Below are 25,444 nucleotides of genomic sequence, written 5' to 3' on the forward strand. Positions count from 1 at the left end.
AACAGGTGTTAACCTCAATATATTAGAATAAATATCTATTTAATAGAGAAAAACAAACAAACAGGAGAGATAACAGAAAATGAGTGTAGTAGATCTTACCTTGACAACTGGACTTGAATTTCACAACTGCAAGCTGATCTGATAAGGTTGCCCCAGAGGTGAAGTGGTGTGAAGTGGTGGTGTTGCGAGTATGTGCATGCTGTATATATATGAGAGGTTCAGAATTTCCCAGTAGAGGAACCAAATCGGTCTGTGTGTGTGTGTGTGTGTGTGTGTGTGTGTGTGTGTGTGTGTGTGTGTGCGTGCGTACATGCGTGTGTGTTTGTGTGTAAAGACTATAAGGGCAGATGACGTGAGATCATGATCTATCCATCGGTTGGAAACACCAAAGGACAATTTTTATTAATTAAGAAGCAAAGGCACAGCTCAACATTATTTCTTCACCCATCTAACTCTTCAGTTTCATGGTTTGTTATGCCTGATTTACTCAGTTGTGAGGAAAATGACGAAAGCCGAGGACAAAAGTACAATTCATTATATACAAGTATATTCTATTGTGAGAATTGTGTGCATGATTTTGCAGCCACACTGGCCATTGCGGAGGAAGTCAGGGACAACAAATGAGACAGAAACCTTTGGGAAGGAGAACTGGAAAAGCACAAGTGTTTGCACATGACAGTGTGGGATGGTGTATCAATAAAACTAAATAGGTACCCTGGAAAATGGTCATGAGAGTTCTCAGGAACAAGAACAAGAAAGCAAAAGTGACACCTCTTTGGAAGTAGAAAAGAGAATAGTCACTGGGATGAAATACAAATGTATTAGTGAAAGGTCACATGTAGGGCTCCTTAAATTAGGTTTGTAAACAAAATGTTCTTTGACCATGTAGAAAAAAACCAACGTGTAAATATCTCATTTGGGAAGTTACCTGTACAGAGTGATTGATGAAGGACTTTCCATTATTCATTCTGCTCCCATTTTAACCACTAACATTTAACTGTGCCATTGTAGGTATGTCTGTAATGATAACCAGCAGACCATTTCCTATAAGTACACCTCTAACTTAATTATAGTTATAGAGGTTTCTTTTGATTCAACATTGCTGTGCATTTATAAAAAAAAAAAGGTAATAGATGACTATTGCTCGGGGTTGGTGTGCTTTTTGGTTTCAAACAGAAGCAGGGGCGATTCTAGGATCAGACCTTTAGGGGGACACAGCCCCTAATGAGAATGTGACATGGATACAGTGCCTTGCAAAAGTGTTAACCCCCCCCCCAGTAATTTCATTAGCCAATAATCTCTGAGCTAGCTACTGAACAACAACGTCAGCTAACGTTTTTGTGACACTATTAACACTGTGATGGAACTAAACCTGACACTTTATAAGTCACAGTAATAACGACCACTTTGTAAATTTGACACACTGTTCTAACATTATCAATTTTAGTTGCTTACGTTTCAATTTGGGTTCTAATCTGCGCCATGAAATTACTAACTTCATAACCCTAACCCTCACAACCGCACGCCTGCTCTCCCTCTGACAGATTAGATAGAGACTCAGCCAAAGGCGGGAGTCTGGCACAACCACCTCTGATTGGCCAACACTATGTTTTTGTTGACCCTTTCCTTGACTGGGTTTCAGGTGTGTTGCATCGGCGACAGCGACACAGGATATTAAACCTGTTTCAAGCCCTTACCGGCAATTTCTACTGGATGCGGAACGTCTGCGGAACGTCTCCGGAACGTCTACGGAGTCATTAGGTTTCCATTAAAGTCAATGTGTGTATTTCCACTGACTGCAGAACGTCTGCGTCCCTACTCCGTCCCAGTTCCGTCAGTCCGCAGCCCTCCGGAGCAGATACGCAGAGCTTCTATTTTTGACGGACGACGGAGAGCTCCGCAGCAATACAGCACAATTCAGATTGTGCGGGACAGGAAGTCGAGCACAGAAACAAAATAAAACATCCGGATACTTTTCAAAATAAAATACACCGTGCTCACGGCAGGTCATATTTCCCTGCACTACACCTTGAAAACACAGCACAGAGTTGTTTCCCCTCTACTCCTCTGGATGGAAACAAACTGTTGTTGGTTTTGTGGTTCTGTTTATAGAAACTACATCCTGTTATATCGCACGAACATACGTGAATTCGCGAGATCTCGTGGTCGGCTGGCCGCAGCCGTTACGCAACAAATCCGGACCTGGTGGGTATTGACGGACGGCGGAGCACGCAGCCGTTCCACAGCGGAGCCGGTCCGCAGACGTTCCGCATCCTGTGGAAATCCACGGTTAGAACCTGTAATTGTTTGTCTTCTGTCACTAACAGGCTTGAGACCCCCTAAAAAGGGTCTAAAATCACCAGTGAACAGAAGTATAGAATGTTGCTCAGAAAGAAAACTACAAACTTTACGACAATGAAAGTTTATTATAAAAGTATTATTATGATATTATTCACGCGATACCATCTGTCATACTTAAAAGTAACAGATTTCCGCTGGTGTGCACGTCTCAAAACAGAGAAAATGAAATTTTGAGACTGCGACCTAGATCAGGTGTGATGTACAAAGGTAGCCTATTTCCCCCCCAAAAGCCACAATTATAAGGATTGGATTTGTCACACTGACCATGTTGTATCCACTTCCCTTCTGCCCGATACTCATACTCGTACAGTGTGATCTTTCACTTTTAATAGCATGAAAGTGAGTCATTAACTCTCCTTCTTCCTCTACATTAATTCTCAAACAATTAGTTTACACAAGTTCACATGACTGATAGCAGATAGCTTGTTAGCAAAGGTTAGTTCCTTCCTCATTCCATCACTGGCTGAATGACATTTGCGCTTTTGTTCTCAAGCTGGGAATGCCAGTTGGTTGCACGTCTTTCAAACACAATGCTTACAGTGGCTTCTTCTTTCTGGACAGCCTCTTTGCATCATAATGTTTTTTTCAAGGAATTTTCCATGTTCTGTCTGGCTGGAATAATTACATTTAAAAAGAAGGAAGTTGGAATAAGGAAAAGAGGAAATCAAAGGCAATGGAAAGCAGATCTGTTAAGTATCAATGCTTTTAAAAAAAGAGCCCGACCTCTAAATCAGCTGTGCCAATATTAACGTCCAATATTAGCCATTAGCCATTTCATTGATTTATCGGTATTGGCATGTATGTCGGCCAATATATCGATTATGGATTTTCAAAGGAATAGTTTCACATTAGCTTAGCTTAGCATAAAGACTGGAAGCAGGGGGAAACAAAATCAACCTACACTAGCACCCTTAAAGCCAACTGTTATGTGTTGGAAACCTGTCTTGGCCAGGCCAGTGAGGCCTGAAGTTTCCCCTGGTTTCCTGTTGACCACTAGTAATATTTCCAGCACTCTCAACTCTCCCCATAAAACCACAACTTTTAACCTTTTAACATTTTGTTTTGTGTAATAATTTTACAAACAAGATTTAACATTTTAATTAGTGAGCGATAGAGGTGCTGTTAGGCTTATCTTTATACCTTTAGACAGAGAAAGGCTTCCTGATTCCAGTATTTATGCTAAGCTAAGCTAAGCTAAGCTATCTGGCTGCTGACTACAGCTTCATTTACTGTACAGACATGAGTGGTGTAGATCTCATCTAACTCTCAGCAAGAAAGCGAATAACTATTTCCCATAATGTAAAACTATTCCTTTTAATTCTAAAATATTGATATCAGCCTAAAAAAAATCCAGTAATGGGCTCTAGTTAGAGAAACAGTCTTTGTAACTTCTGATCTGTGGTTTGAACCTGCCCACACTATTGATAGGAATTATAGCCTAAACTACAATATGATGCTTGATATGATTATTAGGCATAAACTGACATTGAAAGACTGCAAGATAATGTAAATCTGCACTTTTATTGCAACATACTGCAATAATTTGTCCCACCCCTACATCAAAAACATGAAACTATTCAAGGCAAATAATTAGACAGAGAACAAGAAATAGAAATAATGATCAATTTTAATTAAAAACATTCTATTTTTAATTATAATTTGCAACTGTGTTTCTGATATTCCATTCCTTTTGCCACGTGTGGTTGTGTCTTGATCATATATGAACATGCTCACCCACTCACACACACACACACACACACACACGTTTTTTTATGACTGCTCTGATTGTTCTGTGAAGCAGAGTGAAATAAAGCATCTAATCCAGCAGCAGCTTGGTGACACTCATGCCCCGTAACTGCAACCTCTTGACATGAAGGACACATCCATTTTTCTAATCTTTCTTTACAGCGATAGCATACCGACTTATTCCCCAAGTGAGGAAGTGTTCTTGATTTGATTCACATATAATTAAGAATAACTGTAATGATTGTTAAACTATCTTTATTCCTTTCTTCCTGAACAGTCCGTGTTGAATTGTATTGTGATGAAAATGTATGTATAAATGTATGTATAACCCTGTAGCCTTATAAACAGAATTCTCCTGACCAAGCTTTGCCAGAGAGCAGGACTTGAATGGAAACATTCGAACATCAGTGTTGCTAAGAAAACCCTTATGCCATCTGACAGTTATTTTTTTGTTGTTTGGTTTCCATAGGAACAGTTAAAAAGACTTCAAAAAAGGTCAAAATTTCAACGTGTAAAACCATAAGGAAGAGTCTTTTCTCATTTAAAGAGTCCTTTTGTGCTGGGAGACAGCCAACCTCTGTCCAAAAACAAAGAGAGGAGAAGAGAAAAAATCTAAAGAGAAAAGTCAGAATCAACTTCACTCTCTCTTTCTCCTTTGTTATCCTCCCTCTCCTCCAGCCCACCGGTATGCCCACCTCCAGGCTGCCGGGTTAGGTTAATTCTCCACCGGTGTAGGCTCTTGCGGCAGTGCTGCCACTGGCCCAGAGGCTTCTGGTGTGTGTCCTGGTGTTGACGCCGGCTCTGGCTGTGGCGGCTGGCTGAGGATAACCTGCACTACATAGTCCCTGGAGATGTTGAGTTGGTCCAAGCGCAGCCTGTCTGTCAGTGGCCGACCTGAGAAAAACCAGCGTTGGGTTGCGGCAGGCACACCCTCCTGACTATGTAGACGGCGCTTCATCATGCCCACTGTGTCCGTGGAACGGACCGCCAGCCGGAGGTCGCGACCCGTGGAGAGCCGGAGCCGAAGCTGGCACTCCCCCCCTGAGCCGGCGTCGCTGGCGCTGCCTGTGGACGGGTCTGCGGCCCCGGAGTCTGGATCGGAACCATCAGGCTCGTCAGAGCGCTCTTCAATCATGTTGACGGGAGGAGAGAGGCAGTAGACTGGCAGCTGGTATCGATTCCCCAATTCATCATAACATTCAGTCAGAGCTCCTGGAAGAATAGAAAAATGTGTCAACACTTTTATATAAATGTAAGAAGTGGCAGGAGTGCTTCTGGTATCCCTTAACCAAACCAAAAAAGTCATAAAAAATAAATTCCAGGCACTCAAGGTTGGTTACAAAAAGTGATAAAATAATAAATAGGGCAAGACATTAAAAATACACCAACGCGTGTCGGCTTGAACCTTCCTCAGGGTGTAGTGTACCAACCTTGTGAGTGCCTGGACTTGATTTTTTATGACTTTTTGGTCATAATTCTTCTTCCTTTTTGTGACTTATATAAATGCTGAAGGATTTCCTCTTTTTTCAACTTAGGTTTGTTTTAACAGTTTTGACCATCATTCATTTAGTTACGATAACATTATAACCTTTTGCCTACTTGAGGATTTACGTGAAGTCTATTTTAACCCATTAATGTAAAACCACACATTTCAAAGTAAGAAGTGAAGTGAAACATTGCCAGGTTACTTCAGATTTGAACTTGCTGTAATGATCTATTGTACTTACCACAGTTCTATGCACACTTTCTATTTGTGAAGAAGAAGGTGTGTGAAATTATAGGAATGACGTATACATACTAGAAGCTATAAACCATCATCTGCAGCAGGTTACAGCTTACTGTAACCCACATACCAATGCTAACAAACTATGTGCATGCATAGTTATATTTAGAACACTAGGTAAATATTTAACTGGAAAGTTCTAATACAAAGTAATTAATAACTAAAGTGAACATTTCAGTTAAACCCTCAACTTTTCAATGACTTTTTTTAAACTTTCAAATGAATGGTCTGGATAAGTCCTGCTTTTAGGTGCCTTGCTTTGCATGAGCTTAACTTTTTGGCACATTTATGTTGCATTTTAAATCAGTGTTATTTTGTATATTTTCATTATTGTGTTCATAAACTGAAGGTCAAACACTCACATAATTTTTTCCATCTAACAAAGCCAAAATCTGACCTCAAATTCACATTTTGCTGTAGTAAGATGAAATGAAAAAATGAGAGTTAGATTCAATAGAAACCAAAGACAAAGAAAGATAAGTGAAAGCAGGAGAAAAGGGTAATGCGTCTGTTGGAGTAATAAAATACATGATGTCACCGTTGACCAACTGTGATTCAGACAAAGAGTAAAGAGCTGGTGGAGAGAGGCGGAAATAAGATGCAGCGAAGAGGTCATAGCATTCCACATACAGAAAGAGTGGTATTCACAGGGGGGGGAGGCCCCAAGGGTCATCAAGGGGATTTCATGTCTCCGCAGTACAATAGTGTGTCACCACTTTTCAGTCACAGTCATTTTATTGTGGTAATGGGTGTTTTGATTGCAAAGTTTGCTTGCCTTAGTTGTTTTACCCTTAAAGTCCCAGTGAAACGGAAGTTGGAGCGTGTTCAGCTTCTGTACTGTGACGTATTTCCTAGTGAAACAGAATATTTGATTTGCTGAAAATGAAATCCTTCCCATTTTAATTGGACTGCTAAAAAGTGGGCGGGCTTACAGTTTAATGAAGTACGGCGCTACCATGGGGAGCTACTGAGGACTGTTGGCAATGGCACCACACACACTTCCGTCACCCGAGGAGGATGAAAGATGAAAGGGAAACTTTGCTGATTTTCAAACGGCTCTGTCACTGCAGTGCCGGCAGTACATGCAGATGAACACGCCTGACCTCCTTCCATGCCGCCTTGTCACCAGCACAGTTTATCTGCATGCAACGTGTAGCATGCCTGTGCTGCAATAACACAGCCGGTAAAAATTGCCAAAGTTTCCCAACAGCCCGTGACTGGTATTGTTTTCACCTTGCGAGTTGGTCTGTGCGTTAGCTAGCTAATGAGTCTGCAGTATGGATGTAGCTCTGTGCTGTTGCAGATTGGTCGACAGGTGAATGTCATAACATTTTGGTGGAAATTGGTTATTACCTGCTTACGTAAGCACACATGCTTTTTTTGTTTTACAGGAAGAAAACATGATTGTATTTTGATCAATTTTGATATAAAAATGCTAAGAAATAAATTTGCTATTTAAAAAAGTTATTTTATGTTATGTATGTTATATATGTTATATTATGAGTAAAATCCCAAAAACAGCCAATTCTTCCCCACCGTTTTGTCTTTTCAATGGTTTTGAAAAAGATGGTAATGATGTTGCCCTTCAGAGTCTCAAAATTAGAACCAAAAAATCTAAGACCAGAGTTGAAACTTTCCCTACAAAAGCAAGAGGCTGTTTTTGTAAATGTTTAAAAAGGTCACTGCACTGCTCGTGTTGTTTTATGACTTAAATTGAGGCACAAGCCACTTAAGAGAGACAATGAGTTTTGCTTTAAGGGAGACTGAGATGAATCATCAGAAGCCCACAGGATGTTGCTATCTGCGCTCTATGAAGACTGCTGTGGTCAAGGTGAGGACAGTAAGCCAATGCTACGCCTCAGGACATGGTCTACCAGTGAATGTGAGAGAGAGAGTAGGAGGCAGAAAAAGAGAGCGCTTCACTTAATTTGTTTCTAAAACTGAAATGTGTAGTAATGTGGATAACAAGTGTGCAGCACCTATAGTGTGCAGTACAATAACCCAATAACAACATCCGTCCTGCCTTCCTTATTGTGGAAAAAAAGCCTATGTAGGCAAACTCTTTCCGCTTATGCAACCAAATCATTTGCTGGCATACCAACATTGTGACCTAATTAGTAAGCATGTTTTTAAGGTATTAAAGATTTCCGCTCGTCAGTAACATAACTGAAATATCAACATGTGCAAATAAATCCAAGGATTCAGATTCACCAGCTTCTAATGAGCGGTCTGTCTGGCTTTAGATATTTCAGCACACCTAACTCCATTCAGGTGTGTCATTTGTTCTTTAGACCATGTTTCATAACAAATGTATTTAAGTCCAATTGAAATCACATTTAGTCATCCTTTTTTATGTAGTCAAAAATAATGTCATGCTTTTTTTTTTTTTTTTTTTAAAAACACACATGTATTGTTAGTTTTTCATTATTAAAAAGTTGGACTTCAAAAGGTGCCCTGCCACACAAAGCCGTTTTTACTTGTATTTTATTTTTTAAATACGTTCATATGTGTTTGTGTTATGTCGTGAATGGGAAAATTAACTGCTACCTCCTCGGTCAGCTCCAGCCACTGAAAAGAAATAAGTGGAGAAATCAGGCCAATTACAAAAGCTGGTCAGTCTGACATCATGTTGCCTGAGCTCATTACTATTCATGAGCTTGCCCAGTTGCGCTGGGTAAAGGATGTTGATAGCCAGGCTCTCATTGGCTCGCTGTTAGCCAGAGTCAAGCAGCTTAGCTCGTTAAATATTAATGAGAACTGGCACAAATTGAGCTGAGTCTTCCTGCAGGCTTTCTATACCACGCTAGAATGGCTTGAAACAATTGTAACCAAGGCATTTTTTCCACAAAAAATGTTAAAAGAGTCCATGGTAGAACTTCAGACATTACCACAAAGTAATGAAATACGTGTGGCAGAGCACCTTTAAATTAATTTCATGTAACAGTGAGATAGCAGCAGAGACAGCTAAATATATGGAAGCTGTCATCATAGCCAATGTCACAAAAGGCTAATACAAGATAAATGTTACACATGGTTCACTGACATTCTATAAATATGATATGCATATGAATCTCTGTCTGTATATCTCACTTGCTTTTTTCTACTACACTTGGCTCCACCTTAAGTGTTTATCCTTCAGCTGCAGAATGCTAATGGATTCCAGATGGTGCTAATGCCTTTGGTTGCAGGATTTCATTAAACAACAAGAGGTTAGATTGAAAAACATGCTTTGTTGCTGCAGTGCTGTTTTGCATGCCGCCCTAAATAGTAGCTAGCTTGACTGGTTATTAGGGGTGAGAATCACCAGAGGCCTCACGATACAATATCATCACAATACTTATGTAACGATACGATTTAATTGTGATTTTAAACAGTTTTTCCAACTTCAAATTTTTCCCAATTTCAAATTATGTCCCCAAAAGGTAACTTCGTCAACATCTGTTTTATCTAAAAAGAGAAATGTCTCTGTTTGTTCATCTCACTTTAATTTTAATGCTGCAAAATGGGATTGTCAAGCAGACAAACTGACCAACACACATATAATAATAGGTCGATACTTGGCATCTGTGTATCGATACAGTATTGCCACGGAAAATATCACGATACTATGCTGTATTGATTTTCCCCCCACCCTTACTGGTTATGGCTGAAAACAAAGGGATATAATGATGTGAATCAGTGAACATGACATTTTCATTTGTTGCGGGCTGGATGAAATTCAGTAAGTTGACCAACAGCTGATACAAATGTATCCCATTTTCAGCTTCACAGAGTCACTTTTGAAGTTGGTCTCCAATCTAATTATACGCAATGAAAAGGGAGCCCATTAACTAATGCATCTCCAATGAGTGAAAAGTCTCCATTATGAATGCAGTGGGAGTTTTAAGAAACCTTAAATACTCAGTTCAATTTCCTGAATGGCAACAACAAAGTCTGCCATGTATGTTTTAGTACAGTAATGGAGGTAATTTAACCTTTTAAAAGAATATGGAGGATCACTTACTGCTTCTAAAAAGCCGATGTTTAGCCAACAAGTCCAACAACATTTTTCACCATGCTAGCAGCATGGCAATGTTAGTTGATCGGCCCAGACAGAAATATCAGCAACTATTGAATAGATTGTCATGAAACTTTATTTACAGACCTTCACGGTCCCCAGAGGATGAATCCTACTGACTTTGGTGGTAGCCTGATGTTTCCAGTACACCACGTGTTGTTTTGAGTGAAATGTCTCAATTATTGAATGGACTGCCATGGAATTTGGAAACTGCGTACATTCATGTACTCCTCAGGATGAATTGTAATCACTTTTGCGATACCCCAACTCTTTTTCCAGCACCACCATCAAGTCAAAATTATGATTTGTCCAATACTTTGGGTTATAAAACAACTACCATTCCCATCAGTAGCTGTATTTTGAATTTAGTGCTAACTAGCAAAAGAGAGCATGATAATGCACTAAACTAAGATGATGAACATGGTAAACATTACACCTGCTTAACATCAGCATGTTAGCCTTGTCATTATGTGTGTGTTTGTTAGCATGCTGACAATATCTATTAGCTCAAAGCACCGCTGTGCTGAAGTACCCAAATGGAACTGGAATGGTGAAAGCAAAAAAAAAGAGGGCAATAGAAAGTATAAAGTTGTGAGAAATACATATTTAAGTGATCCGGCTGCTTTTTGTACTGGAGTGCTGGATTAGTACAATAGTGACTTCAGGCCTGGGGAATTTACAGCTGCAGCCCAGCGGGATCTGATCTGACCTGGCCGAACTAATAAAGTGAATGGAGCCGGACAAGACACTGACTATGTTTACATGCACGTAGAGCCTGTCTGTTGGTAACTGCTATACACCAATCGTATTCAGGTAGAGCTGACCTTGAGTTTTAGTGTCACTGCTGGCCTATTAACAGAATAATTCTGTCCACCTCAGGTTCCCTGCAGGAGTTCACCTAGCCCCTCAGAAATCAACATGTTTTTATCATCTGTCATCATATGTCATCTCAGCCTGTTTTAACATAATAATGGTTATTATTGAATTAACTTATGGTGTTTACTTTCACTGATACGTAAAAAAAAACACTTGACTCTTTTATGAAAGTCTGGAAAGACAGGGTAAACCGAGAATGCCACCATCGGGACAAAACTCACCACGACAACATTTTAACCAAAAAAAAAGGTAATCTTTCCTTTCCCCAGTTGAGGTAATATGACTCTGAGGTGAATAGAAAGCATGCACAAGCAGCTGATAATTACCGGGTGGAGTTGTTGGGCTTCCTGAATCTGAGCCAATTTTATTGATTTGTTCTATGGGAATACTCTCCAGTAGGTTTGATCTTCACACTAAAGTGAGTGATTACTTCATTTAATCCTACTTTCAGAAGACACAGCCCTTTTCATTTATTATTATTCCTCATACAGTATATACCTCACAATAGCTTACGTCTAAACTCTACAATGCGGTTATTGAGATAAACAGAGGTTCAGCATCTTTTACTCCATTTACGTAACTGCAGGCTGAAAACTGTAAATGATTGTAGTTGCTTGGAATCAGGTCCATATTCATTAAACAATCAATTATTGTGTATGAATAGTCATGTGTGGCAAAGTTTACTTCCTGTTTATGAAACTTCTGATGACATTTGAAACTACAGAGGAAGATATTAATGGGGAAGCTTTACTACATCCTTTAGTTTCTAATTTCGAACTCTGTTTATGTAACCTATTACTGTCTGGTCGCAGGAATATATGACATGGCCAGCTTTTATTTATTTTTTATTGTGGTCTTGAAGGGCCATAGATGCATTAGCCTTCATTCACATTGCCTGTGTCGGCCGTCAGGCGGTGCAGCGAAAACGCAGGTCTTGCCTTTTATTTTGAATGAGGGTAGTACGTTTAGGCTACAGCGGTGGGGAACACAGGGGGTAGCTGGGGAAAAAACACAGCGGTGGAAAGTTGCGACAGACTCCACTATATAATACAACCACCTCAAGCCACTACGGTTTTTTGTGGCACCCCCCTGTAGCCCCCACCACTGCAGCCTAAACCCACTACCCCCATTCAAAATGAATGGAAAGGCTTGCGTTTTCGCCGGACCGCTTGAGGACCGCTGCAGTCTATGTGAACGCAGGCTTAGCTTGGGATGGATGTTTTTTGGTTCCATTTTTCGAGCTAAACAAATATGATGGCTGTTTTGAAACTATCCACTAAAGTCAGTCATAAAATAAATTTGAGGCAAGAAATTGTCTGTTCAGTTGCAGCATCATGTTTAATTTTCTAGATCTAGATGAATATTGGCAGGTGGAAAGAAAGCAAGTCACCCTCTGTGTGTGCCATCATTTGTATGACAAAGAAAAGGATTAAATCCTGACTTTTTAGGATCCAGCAAATGCATTTTTGCTTAACTAAAAGACTAAAACAATTATTCGATAATCAAAATACATGTAATAATTAATTTTCTGTTGATTGACCTATCGATTAATCGGCTTATCGCTGCAGCTCTACATCAACAGCACATCGAAAAATCAAGGAGTTTTGTGTATACTTACTTTCGTATATACTTACTTTCGTCACTTTTTACAGTGTGAACACACCACATTCTCTAAGGGCCCTGACACACCAACCAGACGGGCCGACCGTCGGCAGAAAAGGCAGTCAGACTGATCAGTCGGGTCCCCGAGGTCCAAAAAATGCCTCAAACCACACTGAGGCGACGCCGACTTGAGTGTACGCTCTGCGCGTGCGCAAAACGTCTCCATAGCAGCAGGCGGCGCTGCTCTGTATTGTTTCCATTAACAGTCTGATTATTTCACAGAAAATGAAAACCGGCAGCTGATTGGACGAACGCGTCACGTGGTTCTTTTTTCTCATGGCGGCTTGTTCAGAATACGATCTCATATTGTACTGAAATAGTTCACCGAAACGTGTTTCTAAAAATATTTTAAGCGAGAAATAGGCCGTGCAGTTTCTGAATCTGTCTTCATTTCAGATTGACAAAGGTCAGTTTAAAAGATTTTCGTCAGATTTTGAGCGGCTCATCCGCTCCCATTTCCGGGCGAGTCCCGACTGCCCTGTCTCCAGACTGAACATGTCGGGTCGGTCCAAATGAAGGTTGACGGCTCCTCGGACGGCCGACGGCACGGGACACACCGAACAGACTCGAGTCACCGAGCTCGCCAGACGGTCCGACGGCCCGACGGCCGATTATCGGGCTGGTGTGTCTCCTCTATAACCTGCTTAAAATGGCTGTCGCTTGTCTTAGTTTCAGGCCCTTGGTTGGTCTCTCTTAAAATGGATTCTTGTCTCTTCCTGTATTTTATTTAACTTGCAATCGAACAATTCCAAATCTTAAAATTAAAGTTAATACAATAAAAACTAACTGCAGAATACAGTAAAGCCTCATACTTTTAAGAAATCCTCTACAGCTGGGTTCCTGAGGTTTAGTTTCTCTAGAGAACTTGGGAAGAGGGAGTTGAAATTCTTGAGTTGATAATCATCAACTACAATGTCCTATATACACTCCCCCAGAGGTATTTCATGGAGAGAACAACAAACACTATCTGCTACATCTACCACTGTGGAAATATGTGTTACCGTGCGGCAGTGTGATGCTGGCCCCGTCGAGGATGGCCTGAGCCAGCAGGTGGTCATTGCTCTCAAATGCGCTGGCCGCAGCCCGCAGCGCATCCCAGATCTCCTTCCGGCCCTCAAATGCTGGCGCCGTATCCCAGAACTCATCTCTCTTGCTGCGCAGCTGGCCTTCAGTCATTGGGTAGTCACTTTTCCATTTAGGCCGCTCTCTCTTCAGGGGCTGGTTACGCCCTAGAGCCACTGGGAGGGAGGACGAGAGAGAGGAGTGGAGATGAAGGAGAGAAACCATAAAGGAAAGATATACAGAGTATCAGTGTGAGGGTGGGGTAAATGAATGGATGTGAATAAAGACAGAAAAATGGGGATAGACAGAGGAGGGGGTGGAGAAGGAGAAGGGATAACCAAGATAAGGAAATAAAAAAAGAGAAAATAGTGATGTGAGAAAGGAGGATGACAGTCAGAGAGAGAGAGCGAGAGAGAAAGAGAGAGAGAGAGAAGGTGGGGGAATACACAGAGGATGAAAATGAGAAGTATGGATGAAGAGTAAAGGAGAAACAGGGAATAAGAAGAGTTAAGATTTATGTCAAACAAAGCATCAGTCTTTTAAGATTGCTCAAGAACACACCCAAGCTCAGATGACAGATTGAACATGAGCCTACACCATCACATAATATATACATGGAGCACACACTCAGACTGAGCATAACTGAAACTAGATGTGTTGTGTTACTAAACTCAGTTACAAGGTTAGGGTTATACTGTAGCATCTAACAGTGCTCCATCTGCAGCAGAATAGCTGATGAATAACACCTAGGCTAGATCAACACCGAAGGGGACGACAGGTACAGGACTGTGTGTGTGTGTGTGTGTGTGTGTGTGTGTGTGTGTGTGTGTGTGTGTGTGTGTGTGTGTGTGTGTGCCCGCGTGTGTGTGTACGTGTAACACAGAGACAGAGGAGAGAGGAGAGGATGACGGATCAAGGTATTAAGTTACACCTGCTGCTGGTACACATGTACTCTGATGATCACATGGGAAAGTCTGATAACACCAACCTTCAACTGGCTGTTTGTAATAAATAAGCTCTAACTGACAGACTGTTTACACAACTTTTCCCCTCTTGGGTTATAATTCACCTGTATCCAAGATTTACAGACTGTAGGGGTGGGGGAAAAAATCGATACAGCATAGTATCGCAATATTTTCCGTGGCAATACTGTATCGATACACAGACGCCAAGTATCGATCTTTTATTATATATGTGTTGGTCAGTCTGTCTGCTTGACAATCCCATTTTGCAGCAATACAACTGAAGTGAGATGAACAAACCATGAAATATATCTTTTTAGATAAAACAGATGTTGACAAAGTTTACTTTTGGGGACATCATTTGAAATTGGGAAAAATTTGAAGTTGGAAAAAAGGTAATAAATTGCAATATATCGCAGAATATTGCAATATGTTTAAAATCGCAATAATATTGTATCGTGACATAAGTATCGTGATGATATCGTATCGTGAGACCTCTGGTGATTCCCACCCCTAACAGACTGTGGAAGGAGTATTCTCTTGTTAACATAACCAGATTATGGTACTTAATTGAGGGATGGAGGGTAGATGAGGTCCTTGGTTGATAAAATAAGATCAAACTTTAGTTGCGCCTGTAGGGAAATTTAGATGTTGCAGCAATAAACTGGAACAGATAACACATAAACATCACACATGTGGTTATGTAAAACATGTACTTAGAAACGGAAACAAGAGTATGTACACTAAAAAAAAGGTACTAATTTACATCTAAACACTAGCCTACTAGGCCTGTTACAATTATTACACAATCTTCTAATGACAATTATTTTATGTAATCGCTGTTTCTGTGTTTAACCGCAATTAATTGTTAACATTATCTAAGGTCCTAAGGGGTATGACTGTTGATGGTAATTGTTGGAAGTTGTGATTTTGTTTGGATATGCCAAATTGCAATTATATAAGTGATTATTGGTGTTTTGTTTTTTATTGATGAAGATAAATGTTCTATTGTTAATGTTATGTTCATTTAAAGGGGTGCTATGCAGTTTTGGCCATTTCTTGTCTTGGCCCTGTTTTCTCGCTTTTTGCTCGCAGGTTTCTCTATAGAGCTCCCCCTAAAGCTTCAGAATAGAGATTTGGCAGCTCCTGTGTTTATTTGTGTCTGACTCCTCGCTCGGTCAGTCTGCCGTTTCCTCTTTCTCTGTTCCTCCGACAATGCTTTCCTAGCTTCTGCTTCTTTTTTGCCGGCTCAGCCATGACGATAGTGTGAAAAACTCCATCGCTACCTTGTTAGCTGGATCCTGAATAGGCGTAGGCTATGTGTGCAGCGCCATGAAGCAATTCGTTACATCGCGAGACCTGATATCACGCGATACTTCCTGACGGTGAGGCCGGCGACTCGCCGGCCGAAAGTTGCAAGGGTGGTTTTTCCACTCAGACGCTAGGGGGAAGCGAGACAACCACCATTCAACCCGAAAAAAGTCATACAACCATTCCAATGACTCCAAAGCTGTTCAGTTAAGGTAAATTAAGCTAAAAAAAAAGGCATAGTTCCCCTTTAAGAACAAAAATACAGTGTTGTATAATAATAAAGAGTGTTATTACATCATCTGGGTCACATAACAGTGATATAACCAAAAGACTAATACTCGGATTCATTCAAAAGTTGAATTTAATAATAATTATTTCTGAGACAATTCATTTTACAGTAAAATTTGGAATTGTTACAGCTCTATGGCCTACTTGCCTGTATTTCAGTAATTCCCAATAATCCTTAGGGTTGGATGTGGGCCAGTATGTGTAAAAGATGATTTTATACTAAAATATCATTACGCTTGAACTAAACCTAGTAATGACACCTACTTTGGTAAAAAACAGATACATTTACATGTGTCTGAGTCTTGTCTCTGTCCTCATCAAGCAAGGTGTCAAGTAACAGCTGCTCCTCTGCATCTGTTTTAACACTGCATGGCTTCTTGTTACTATACACACTCCACAGATAAAGGGATCTCTGAAACCTGTTTATGTGACATCTAGATGCCCAGGAGGTCTGGGAGATAGTCACACAAGTCAAGACGGATGTAGTGGCAAAAAGGAAGACATTAAGGAAACCAGGCTATATCTCAGCATCACTAAGTTCTCAGTCGCCACCCCCCAGCTCCATCTCCCAAATCTGTGATATAAATAACTCACTGGCCAGTGGTGGAACCCCTCATAAGACCAAACAAGCAGAGAACTATCCAGTATAAAGTTGTCTATAGCACCTCAGCTTAATAAAAATCTATTGCGGTTAAGATTCATACAATCTAAACGCAGCATCGCCGGTTCAATTCAAGCCAGGGACGCTTTTGCATGTCATAGCCATCTTTTTCCACCGTACACTGTCAATGTCTCCTCTGTAAACTACCTAATGAATGATGCCAGTTTTTGAACCAGCGTACTTCCAATAGATTGAATGCACTTTTTGATGGTTTTTAACCAATCATCCAAGTTATAGTATCAGCAGAGAAGACCTACTGGTAAATAGTGTAGCCTACCCTAAAATATTTTTTTAGAGGGTATATCATGCCCCATAACCTTAGGTAGGCTATTGCACTCACTACTGTTTATTGCACAATAACAATAAACCTAATCCGGTGCAGTCTGCTACTTCTCTGTTCTGCTCATGAACAGCATTGTGCTTGCTCTCCGGCCTAGTTCACCAAATAACCGCACACTTCCTTTATCATGAAGCTGGAGCACCCTTTAAGTTTTGACACCTCCTCTTCTCTTCGCCCCAACACTTTCCAGCACTAAACATGCCCCAAATCCTCGCTAATACGAAACAGTCAATACAATACAAAATCCTAACATTAAAGCATGCAGCTCGCATTAAGATAACAGTCAGGACATAATTAAAATCAGACTGTATCACTCCCTTGCATGCCATTGCCATCTGTGACCCATATTTGTTATGCAGAAAAGCTAGCAAGCTAACTAAGCTACATTTTAGCCGGCTAGCTCAGTCAAAAACCAAAGAACAAAGGAAGGCAGCGTCGCACAGTAAATATTCCCCAATTTACAAAGTAGCGACAAGGCGTCATTTATCGCTTTAAGCCCCGCTTTGTGGAGGGGGAGACCCAGGAGGACCGAACGTGTCTGTCTCCGGCTCTGTCTGGCTCGGGTATTAAGGAATGGAAGCAGACCTCCAACCAGGACAACATACAAAAAGCCTACAGGAAGCCCCCCTAAAAGAAGCCAAGCTTGTATGCCCTAAATAAAAGACGTTGATAAGAACTGTAAATTACCTCCTGTGCCGTCCGAGTTCTCGTTTAAGCTGCCCGAGGAGTCGTGGTGGCTCCCGACACAGCCACCCATGGATGTTTCGGCAGAGCAGCCCGGGCTAGGTAGCTCACCCCCCGGCCCACAGCTAGAGCTACATCTACTAGCCCCCCTCTCTCTCTCTTGCGTTTCTCTCTCCCCCCCTCCCCTTTCCTTCTTTATTTCCTTTCCTCCCTCGCGTCCTTTCCTCGTTTTCTCCTGTCCTCCCTTTCCTCTTCCCCTCCTCCCTCCCTTCTTCCTCTCAGTATTGGCGGGGCGCAGCAGGCATCCTCTTCTTCATCTGTGGGGAAGGCGGAGAAAAAAGATAGAGAGAGGCTCACATCATTACAAGGTGACCGAGAGAGGATTGAAGGAGAGGGGGAGGAGGAAGAGAGAAGAGAGAACAAAGGAGAAGTGGTATTAGAAGCCGCCTAGGCCCAAATTGAATACTTGACTTGCACATATATAGGCTACCACTACTAAGCACTTGCACATGAACATATGTAGGCTATGTGCATGCATGCATGTATGTATGTATGCATGTATGCATGTATGCATACTTGCATGTATGTACCGGAATGTATGTATGTATGTATGTATGTATGTATGTATGTGTGCATTAGTATAAATGTATGTGAGTTGGGGTAGGAGGTAGGCATGGGCCGGCATAAGATTCTTACGGTATGATAACCTTCAGGAAAAATATCACGATTTCACGGTATTTAAAATGTCCATCCATCCATCTTCTTCCGCTTATCCGGTAACGGGTCGCGGGGGTAGCAGCTCCAGCAGGGGACCCCAAACTTCCCTTTCCCGAGCCACATTAACCAGCTCCGACTGGGGGATCCCGAGGCGTTCCCAGGCCAGGTTGGAGATATAATCCCTCCACCTAGTCCTGGGTCTTCCCCGAGGCCTCCTCCCAGCTGGACGTGCCTGGAAAACCTCCCTAGGGAGGCGCCCAGGGGGCATCCTTACCAGATGCCCGAACCACTTCAACTGGCTCCTTTCGACGCGAAGGAGCAGCGGCTCTACTCCGAGCTCCTCACGGATGACTGAGCTTCTCACCCTATCTCTAAGGGAGACGCCAGCCACCCTCCTGAGGAAACCCATTTCGGCCGCTTGTACCCTGGATCTCGTTCTTTCGGTCATGACCCAGCCTTCATGACCATAGGTGAGGGTAGGAACGAAAACTGACCGGTAGATTGAGAGCTTTGCCTTCTGGCTCAGCTCTCTTTTCGTCACAACGGTGCGATAAATTGAGTGTAATACCGCACCCGCTGCGCCGATTCTCCGACCAATCTCCCGCTCCATTGTTCCCTCACTCGCGAACAAGACTCCAAGGTACTTGAACTCCTTCACTTGGGGTAAAGACTCATTCCCTACCTGGAGAAGGCACTCCATCGGTTTCCTGCTGAGAACCATGGCCTCAGATTTAGAGGTGCTGATCCTCATCCCAGCCGCTTCACACTCGGCTGCGAACCGATCCAGTGAGTGCTGAAGGTCACAGGCCGACGATGCCATCAGGACCACATCATCTGCAAAAAGCAGCGATGAGATCCCCAGCTCACCAAACTGCAACCCCTCTCCACCCCGACTACGCCTCGATATCCTGTCCATAAATACTACAAACAGGATTGGTGACAAAGCGCAGCCCTGGCGGAGGCCAACTCTCACCTGAAACGAGTCCGACTTACTGCCGAGAACCCGGACACAGCTCTCGCTTTGGTCGTACAGAGATTGGATGGCCCTGAGAAGGGACCCCCTCACCCCATACTCCCGCAGCACCTCCCACAGTGTCTCCCGGGGGACCCGGTCATACGCCTTCTCCAGATCCACAAAGCACATGTAGACCGGTTGGGCATACTCCCAGGCTCCCTCCAGGATCCTTGCGAGAGTAAAGATCTGGTCCGTTGTTCCACGACCAGAACGGAATCCGCATTGTTCCTCTTCAACCTGAGGTTCGACTATCGACCGAACCCTCCTTTCCAGCACCTTGGAGTAGACTTTACCGGGGAGGCTGAGAAGTGTGATACCCCTGTAATTGGCACACACCCTCTGGTCCCCCTTTTTGAACAGGGGAACCACCACCCCGGTCTGCCACTCCTTAGGCACCGTCCCCGACTTCCACGCAATGTTGAAGAGGCGTGTCAACCAAGACAACCCCTCCACACCCAGAGCTTTAAGCATTTCTGGACGGATCTCATCAATCCCTGGGGCTTTGCCACTGTGGAGTTGTTTAACTACCTCAGCAACTTCCACCAGGGAAATTGACGACAATCCCCCATCATCCTCCAGCTCTGCCTCTACCATAGAGGGCGTATTAGTCGGATTTAGGAGTTCCTCAAAGTGCTCCTTCCACCGCCCTATTACCTCCTCAGTTGAGGTCAGCAGCGTCCCATCCTTACTGTACACAGCTTGGATGGTTCCCCGCTTCCCCCTCCTGAGGTGGCGAACGGTTTTCCAGAAGCACCTTGGTGCCGACCGAAAGTCCTTCTCCATGTCTTCTCCGAACTTCTCCCACACCCGCTGCTTTGCCTCTTTCACGGCAGAGGCTGCAGCCCTTCGGGCCCTTCGGTACCTTGCAACTGCCTCCGGAGTCCCCTGGGATAACATATCCCAGAAAGACTCCTTCTTCAGTCGGACGGCTTCCCTGACCACCGGTGTCCACCACGGTGTTCGTGGGTTGCTGCCCCTTGAGGCACCTAAGACCCTAAGACCACAGCTCCCCGCCGCAGCTTCAGCAATGGAAACTTTGAACATTGTCCACTCGGGTTCAATGCCCCCAGCCTCCACAGGGATGCACGAAAAGCTCCGCCGGAGGTGTGAGTTGAAAGTCTGTCGGACAGGGGCCTCCTCCAGACGTTCCCAGTTCACCCGCACTACCCGTTTGGGTTTACCAGGTCTGTCCAGAGTCTTCCCCCACCCTCTGACCCAACTCACCACCAGATGGTGATCAGTTGACAGCTCTGCCCCTCTCTTCACCCGAGTGTCCAAAACATACGGCCTCAGATCAGATGAAACGATTATAAAATCGATCATTGACCTTTGGCCTAGGGTGCTCTGGTACCAAGTACACTTATGAGCATCCCTATGTTCGAACATGGTGTTCGTTATAGACAATCCATGACTAGCACAGAAGTCCAACAACAAACAACCACTCTGGTTTAGATCAGGGAGGCCGTTCCTCCCAATCACGCCTCTCCATGTGTCTCCATCATTGCCCACGTGCGCGTTGAAGTCCCCCAGCAGAACTATGGAGTCCCCTACTGGAGCCCCATACAGGACTCCATTCAAGGTCTCCAAGAAGGCCGAATACTCCGAGCTCTTGTTTGGTGCATACGCACAAACAACAGTCAGAGTTTTCCCCCCCACAACCCGCAGGCGTAGGGAGGCGACCCTCTCGTCCACCGGGGTAAACTCCAACGTAGCGGCGCTCAGCCGGGGGCTTGTGAGTATCCCCACACCCGCCCGGTGCCTCACACCCTGGGCAACTCCGGAGAAGAAAAGAGTCCAACCCCTATCCAGGAGTGTGGTTCCAGAACCGAGACTGTGCGTAGAGGTAAGCCCCACCAGATCCAACTGGTAGCGCTCCACCTCCCGCACAAGTTCCGGTTCCTTCCCCCACAGAGAGGTGACGTTCCACGTCCCCAGAGCCTTCACTGCCACCCATGTGGCAGCGCGCCCGACCCCAGCGGTTCCTCCCACAGGTGGTGGGCCCATGGGTTGGAGAGAGAGGTGCCACGTAGCTTTTTCGGGCTGTGCCCGGCCGGGCTCCGTGGCAAACCCGGCCACCAGGCGCTCGCTGACGGGCCCTCCATCTGGGCCTGGCTCCAGACGGGGGCCCCGGGCTTCCTCCGGGCAGGGTCACATCATCTCTACCTCGTTTTTTCATAGGGTTTTTGAACCATTCTTTGTCTGGCCCCTCACCTGAGACCACTTTGCCTTGGGAGACCCTACCAGGAGCACAAAGCTCCAGACAACACAGCCCTCAGGTTCATAGGGACACACAAACCTCTCCACCACGATAAGGTGATGGTTTAAAATGTATTCTTTTTTAAAATGTCTGGGTAAAAAAACCAACTTTTTTCTATTGAACACAATGTATTTATTAACACACTGCACACTGGCAGGGAAAGGGATTTCTAAACTGCACTTTCTGTCCTTGACCACTCATAAAAGCAGCTCATACCTTAGGAATGGTATGACAGAAAAGTTTTGTGGTTTTGAAACCGTGACTTTTTCAAACCACGGTATACCTTGAAACCGGTAACTGGTAACCGGCCCATGCCTAGTAGGAGGTCAGGGTGGATGGCTGGGTCAAACAAACACGTGACTTTCACCTAGGAGACACATTTGTTGAACTTTTGTGACTTTTTTAAGTTGACTACTTAACTTGCGTTCGTAATTTAATTTACGTAACAAAAGTAGGCCTACTTATTTTAACTCAAACAAAACCAAAATAAATGGGAGCAAGTTTTAATCCTTGTAAGAAATGTTGGATAGAATAGGACAGAATCCATGGATCAACTTAAATGATACTTCTTTTATATTATTCGTTAGAGGGAACTTTTGTGGACAGGACCAAACTTTCTTCCAGTCAATATTACTTATTAAATTTCACCAAACCAATCTGCTTTACACTTCCTGCCCTCCATCTGAATCATGCGTCACTGGAATCACATGACTGCAAAAAACGTAGCAAATCCTGGTCCCAGTCTTCTACCCCACGCACATACTGTACATACATTATACTTATTTATGTATACTTATTTATGCATGTATGTGCAAGTACTTGGTAGCTTTATATATGTGAAGTCTATTCAATTTTGGCCTACTGTAAAAAAAAAAGAAGAAAAAAAAGGATGCCATCTTCTTTGGGGCAGCAAATGTTTCCTTTAGACTCTGTTGATGATAATGTATTTTGACACATGCTGTGATATTTTGTGTTCAGAGAAGCTGCTCTCTGTCCTGAAGAAGACACATCAAATATCCTTGTAGGCTATTCGTGAATGTCAAGGAAGCCTCCTGCTGTTACTCTTGGTCTCATGGTAACCAGTAGGCAATGTCATCTATTCAAATCTATTCTTTTTTTTCTCTTGGATAGTAGGGATTAGAGACCTCAAAACAGTAGTTTTGGGGTTTTTACATGCACTTTAAATGTGATGCATACTGTAGGTAGATCAAATTTCACAACACAGAGTGAATGAAAAAGTGTTAATGTTCTATTCTATCTCTCATGCATAGTATGGTTTTAGTGGTTAGATTATGTAGGTTGTTGATTCACAATTTATATGTTTTTTTTTTTTTGCAGATAAAAATCTGATTTTACAATGCAGAGTGAAATTAAGTTACCCATTTTATTCTATTTTAGTCTGTCTTGCAGATGTTTTTTTTTTTTTATTATACCATGAGTCTTTTTTAGGTTTTAGGTTTTAACATAATTGGTTGCATAGGTTGACAACACAGCACAGTGAAATGAAATTATTATTCTATTCTATTCTCTCCCTTTCACTTTTTTTCTGTTCTGTTCCACAATTTTACATTGCGTTGTAATCTTCTCTTCTCTTCTCTTCCTTTCTCTTCTCTTCTCTTCTCTTCTCTTCTCTTCTCTTCTCTTCTCTTCTCTTCTCTGTCATAATAATTCTACTCACTCTATTTCTGCATCTAAACCTACTGTAAAAATAAGATCCAAATACTGCAATGTTACACCAGATCGACACACTTCTGCCTGGTCACTATCTTTAGGACTGGCATAGAGACTTGAGTGTAATTTGACACACTGGCACTGACACATGCACATTCACACACATAATCACTCATGTGTTTACACATACACACACAATAGCAACGGGATAGCGAGGGTTATTTTACAACAAAGCTGTCTGGAATTACAATTATTTCCCATCGCTAGGAACCAAAATAATACATGTTTATGCAGCAGAGAGCTTACTTGGAATCTCTCTCCTGATTGTCTGCATGATGTAATGTGATGTAACAAGTTACTCAGAATACACTTGACATGTCACTCATATTCTGTGATCAAGGTCACAGCAGGAGATTCAGCACAGTATTTTGTGCTATTTTTTCTATGTAGACTCCAATTCAGGAGGTGTTACTGTGTGTCGCCTGAGAGAAGTGATTTTAGCTGGGACTGTTGCTCTTTTTGGGACCAAGGAGTTTAAATATAGAGATTACTGAGGCTTTATAGAATCTCAAACCCACATGGAAAAAGCAATCCCAAAAAGCTTACAAGGAATCTTGAAACTTGTAAAAAACATGTGGTTGTATGGTTCCAATTAAAGTCCTTGACTTACTGCTGTTTGTTCACTGTAGCAATGTTACAAGCTTTAGCAAGCTGTGAAAAAGAGCCCACACAAGGCAAGAATAGGCTATTGACCAAACACATGGAAAGTGTGACAAGTTTATTTCTGTGAACTACAGTGACCTCTAGTGACTTTGTTTTATCCTACAATAGAAAGATAAGATAGAGAAAGAAAGATCAATTACAAATAGCAATAATTGCAAAATTATTGAATTGATATAACACACAAAAAGTGTAATGAAAGCATTTTGCCAGCAGAAAGAGTTTGATGGCATATAGACACTCAAGGCATACTGTAGGACAATATCTTGCATAGCACAGCTAGGAAAACACATTTAAAGTAGTTTTAAAATGTTTGTCACAGAAACCCAGAAAACATCTGATTCATCTGAATGTGTGCATGCAACTAAATATAACAAGGCAGAAGTAAAAGGACACTTCTTCATTGATTGCATGCATTCCTGCAGATTTCCTTGTATGTTATGAACAAGAATATGACCAATTTGACCTATGCCACATGAATCAATTAATTAAAATGTGGTTGTCTAATACACTAGAAATCTAGATATCTAGATATATAAATATAATTTGCAGCCAGGGGGGTCTCCGTTGGCTTGAAAACTCTAGTCAGGCCAATCACATCGTGTATGTGATTGGCGGGCTTATGGCTGCTGCTGCTGGGAACAGCGGTCTTCTGGAAGACTTGGAGTTAAGCTTTTCTTTGAGAAAAGAACTAAAAACGGCACTGAAGTCATTCTTAAAAAAGGAAGATGTGTTCGGAGTTTTGCCGACCTGATACGGCAAAAGTTTAATCTATCAACTAGCTCCGCTACCTTCTTTGTTGCTCTGCCTGGTTGTAGCGCTATCCTATTGCGTGCAGATGGAATTTGAAAGACAACCATTTATCCCGCCCCTTGGATTGAGCCCTGTCAATGGTGAGTTCCCAGACCCAACATCTTGATGTGGGTCTGGCTTGTCAGGCTAGTAAGCAATTTTTACTTTTAAAGTGTGATCAGTCAGTTATTGATTGCCTGATATTTGCAGCACTACAAAATAATACATTTACAGTCTTTTGCTTGTTCATGGCTCAGTCAGTAGATGGAGCCGGAGAGTCTGAACTGCAGACTGAGGTACCAAATACTATATGTCTGAGAGAAAGAGACAAAACAGAGAGACATCTTTTATTTTAGTGTGTGATGGAGGCTAAAAGGCCGGGAGCATCCCTGTTCTATAGATTAAGTGTAATTAAAGACCCTCAATGGTTTTCCAATGGAAGCTCTTGCAGTTTTTGAAAGTGAATAAAACACTCTGCA

General features: G+C 42.5%; 3 protein-coding genes across 5 annotated transcripts in view; 1 reads left to right on the forward strand and 2 right to left on the reverse strand.

Moving 5' to 3' along the window:
* il12bb (interleukin 12B, b) overlaps positions 1-195 on the reverse strand; it is a 3,280-nt gene extending 3,085 nt beyond the window's left edge. For both annotated transcript variants that reach the window (XM_031280551.2, XM_031280552.1), the window contains exon 1: positions 100-195. The gene's annotated coding sequence lies outside the window, so the exon portion shown is untranslated. The remainder of the gene's footprint in view (positions 1-99) is intronic.
* ublcp1 (ubiquitin-like domain containing CTD phosphatase 1) overlaps positions 1-8,907 on the forward strand; it is a 21,362-nt gene extending 12,455 nt beyond the window's left edge. Inside the window, exon 13 of the mRNA XM_035991074.1 lies at positions 8,897-8,907. The gene's annotated coding sequence lies outside the window, so the exon portion shown is untranslated. The remainder of the gene's footprint in view (positions 1-8,896) is intronic.
* ubtd2 (ubiquitin domain containing 2) lies at positions 3,971-18,056 on the reverse strand. Of its 2 annotated transcripts, XM_035991076.1 has the most exons (4): positions 17,797-18,056; positions 13,487-13,723; positions 4,816-5,319; positions 3,971-4,785 (listed from the first exon to the last, which is right to left on the reverse strand). In XM_035991076.1, exons 1-3 carry the CDS (start codon positions 17,864-17,866, stop codon positions 4,823-4,825), a joined length of 804 nt encoding a protein of 267 aa, XP_035846969.1. In that variant the 5' UTR covers positions 17,867-18,056; the 3' UTR covers positions 3,971-4,785; positions 4,816-4,822. The 2 variants fall into 2 exon arrangements, with proteins under 2 accessions (XP_035846969.1, XP_031136712.1); XM_031280852.2 differs by having other exon boundaries at positions 3,971-5,319.
* Positions 18,057-25,444: the final 7,388 nt, after the last annotated feature.

This window comes from Sander lucioperca, chromosome 13 (assembly GCF_008315115.2).
Source record: "Sander lucioperca isolate FBNREF2018 chromosome 13, SLUC_FBN_1.2, whole genome shotgun sequence".
NCBI classification, from domain to species: Eukaryota; Metazoa; Chordata; class Actinopteri; order Perciformes; family Percidae; genus Sander; species Sander lucioperca.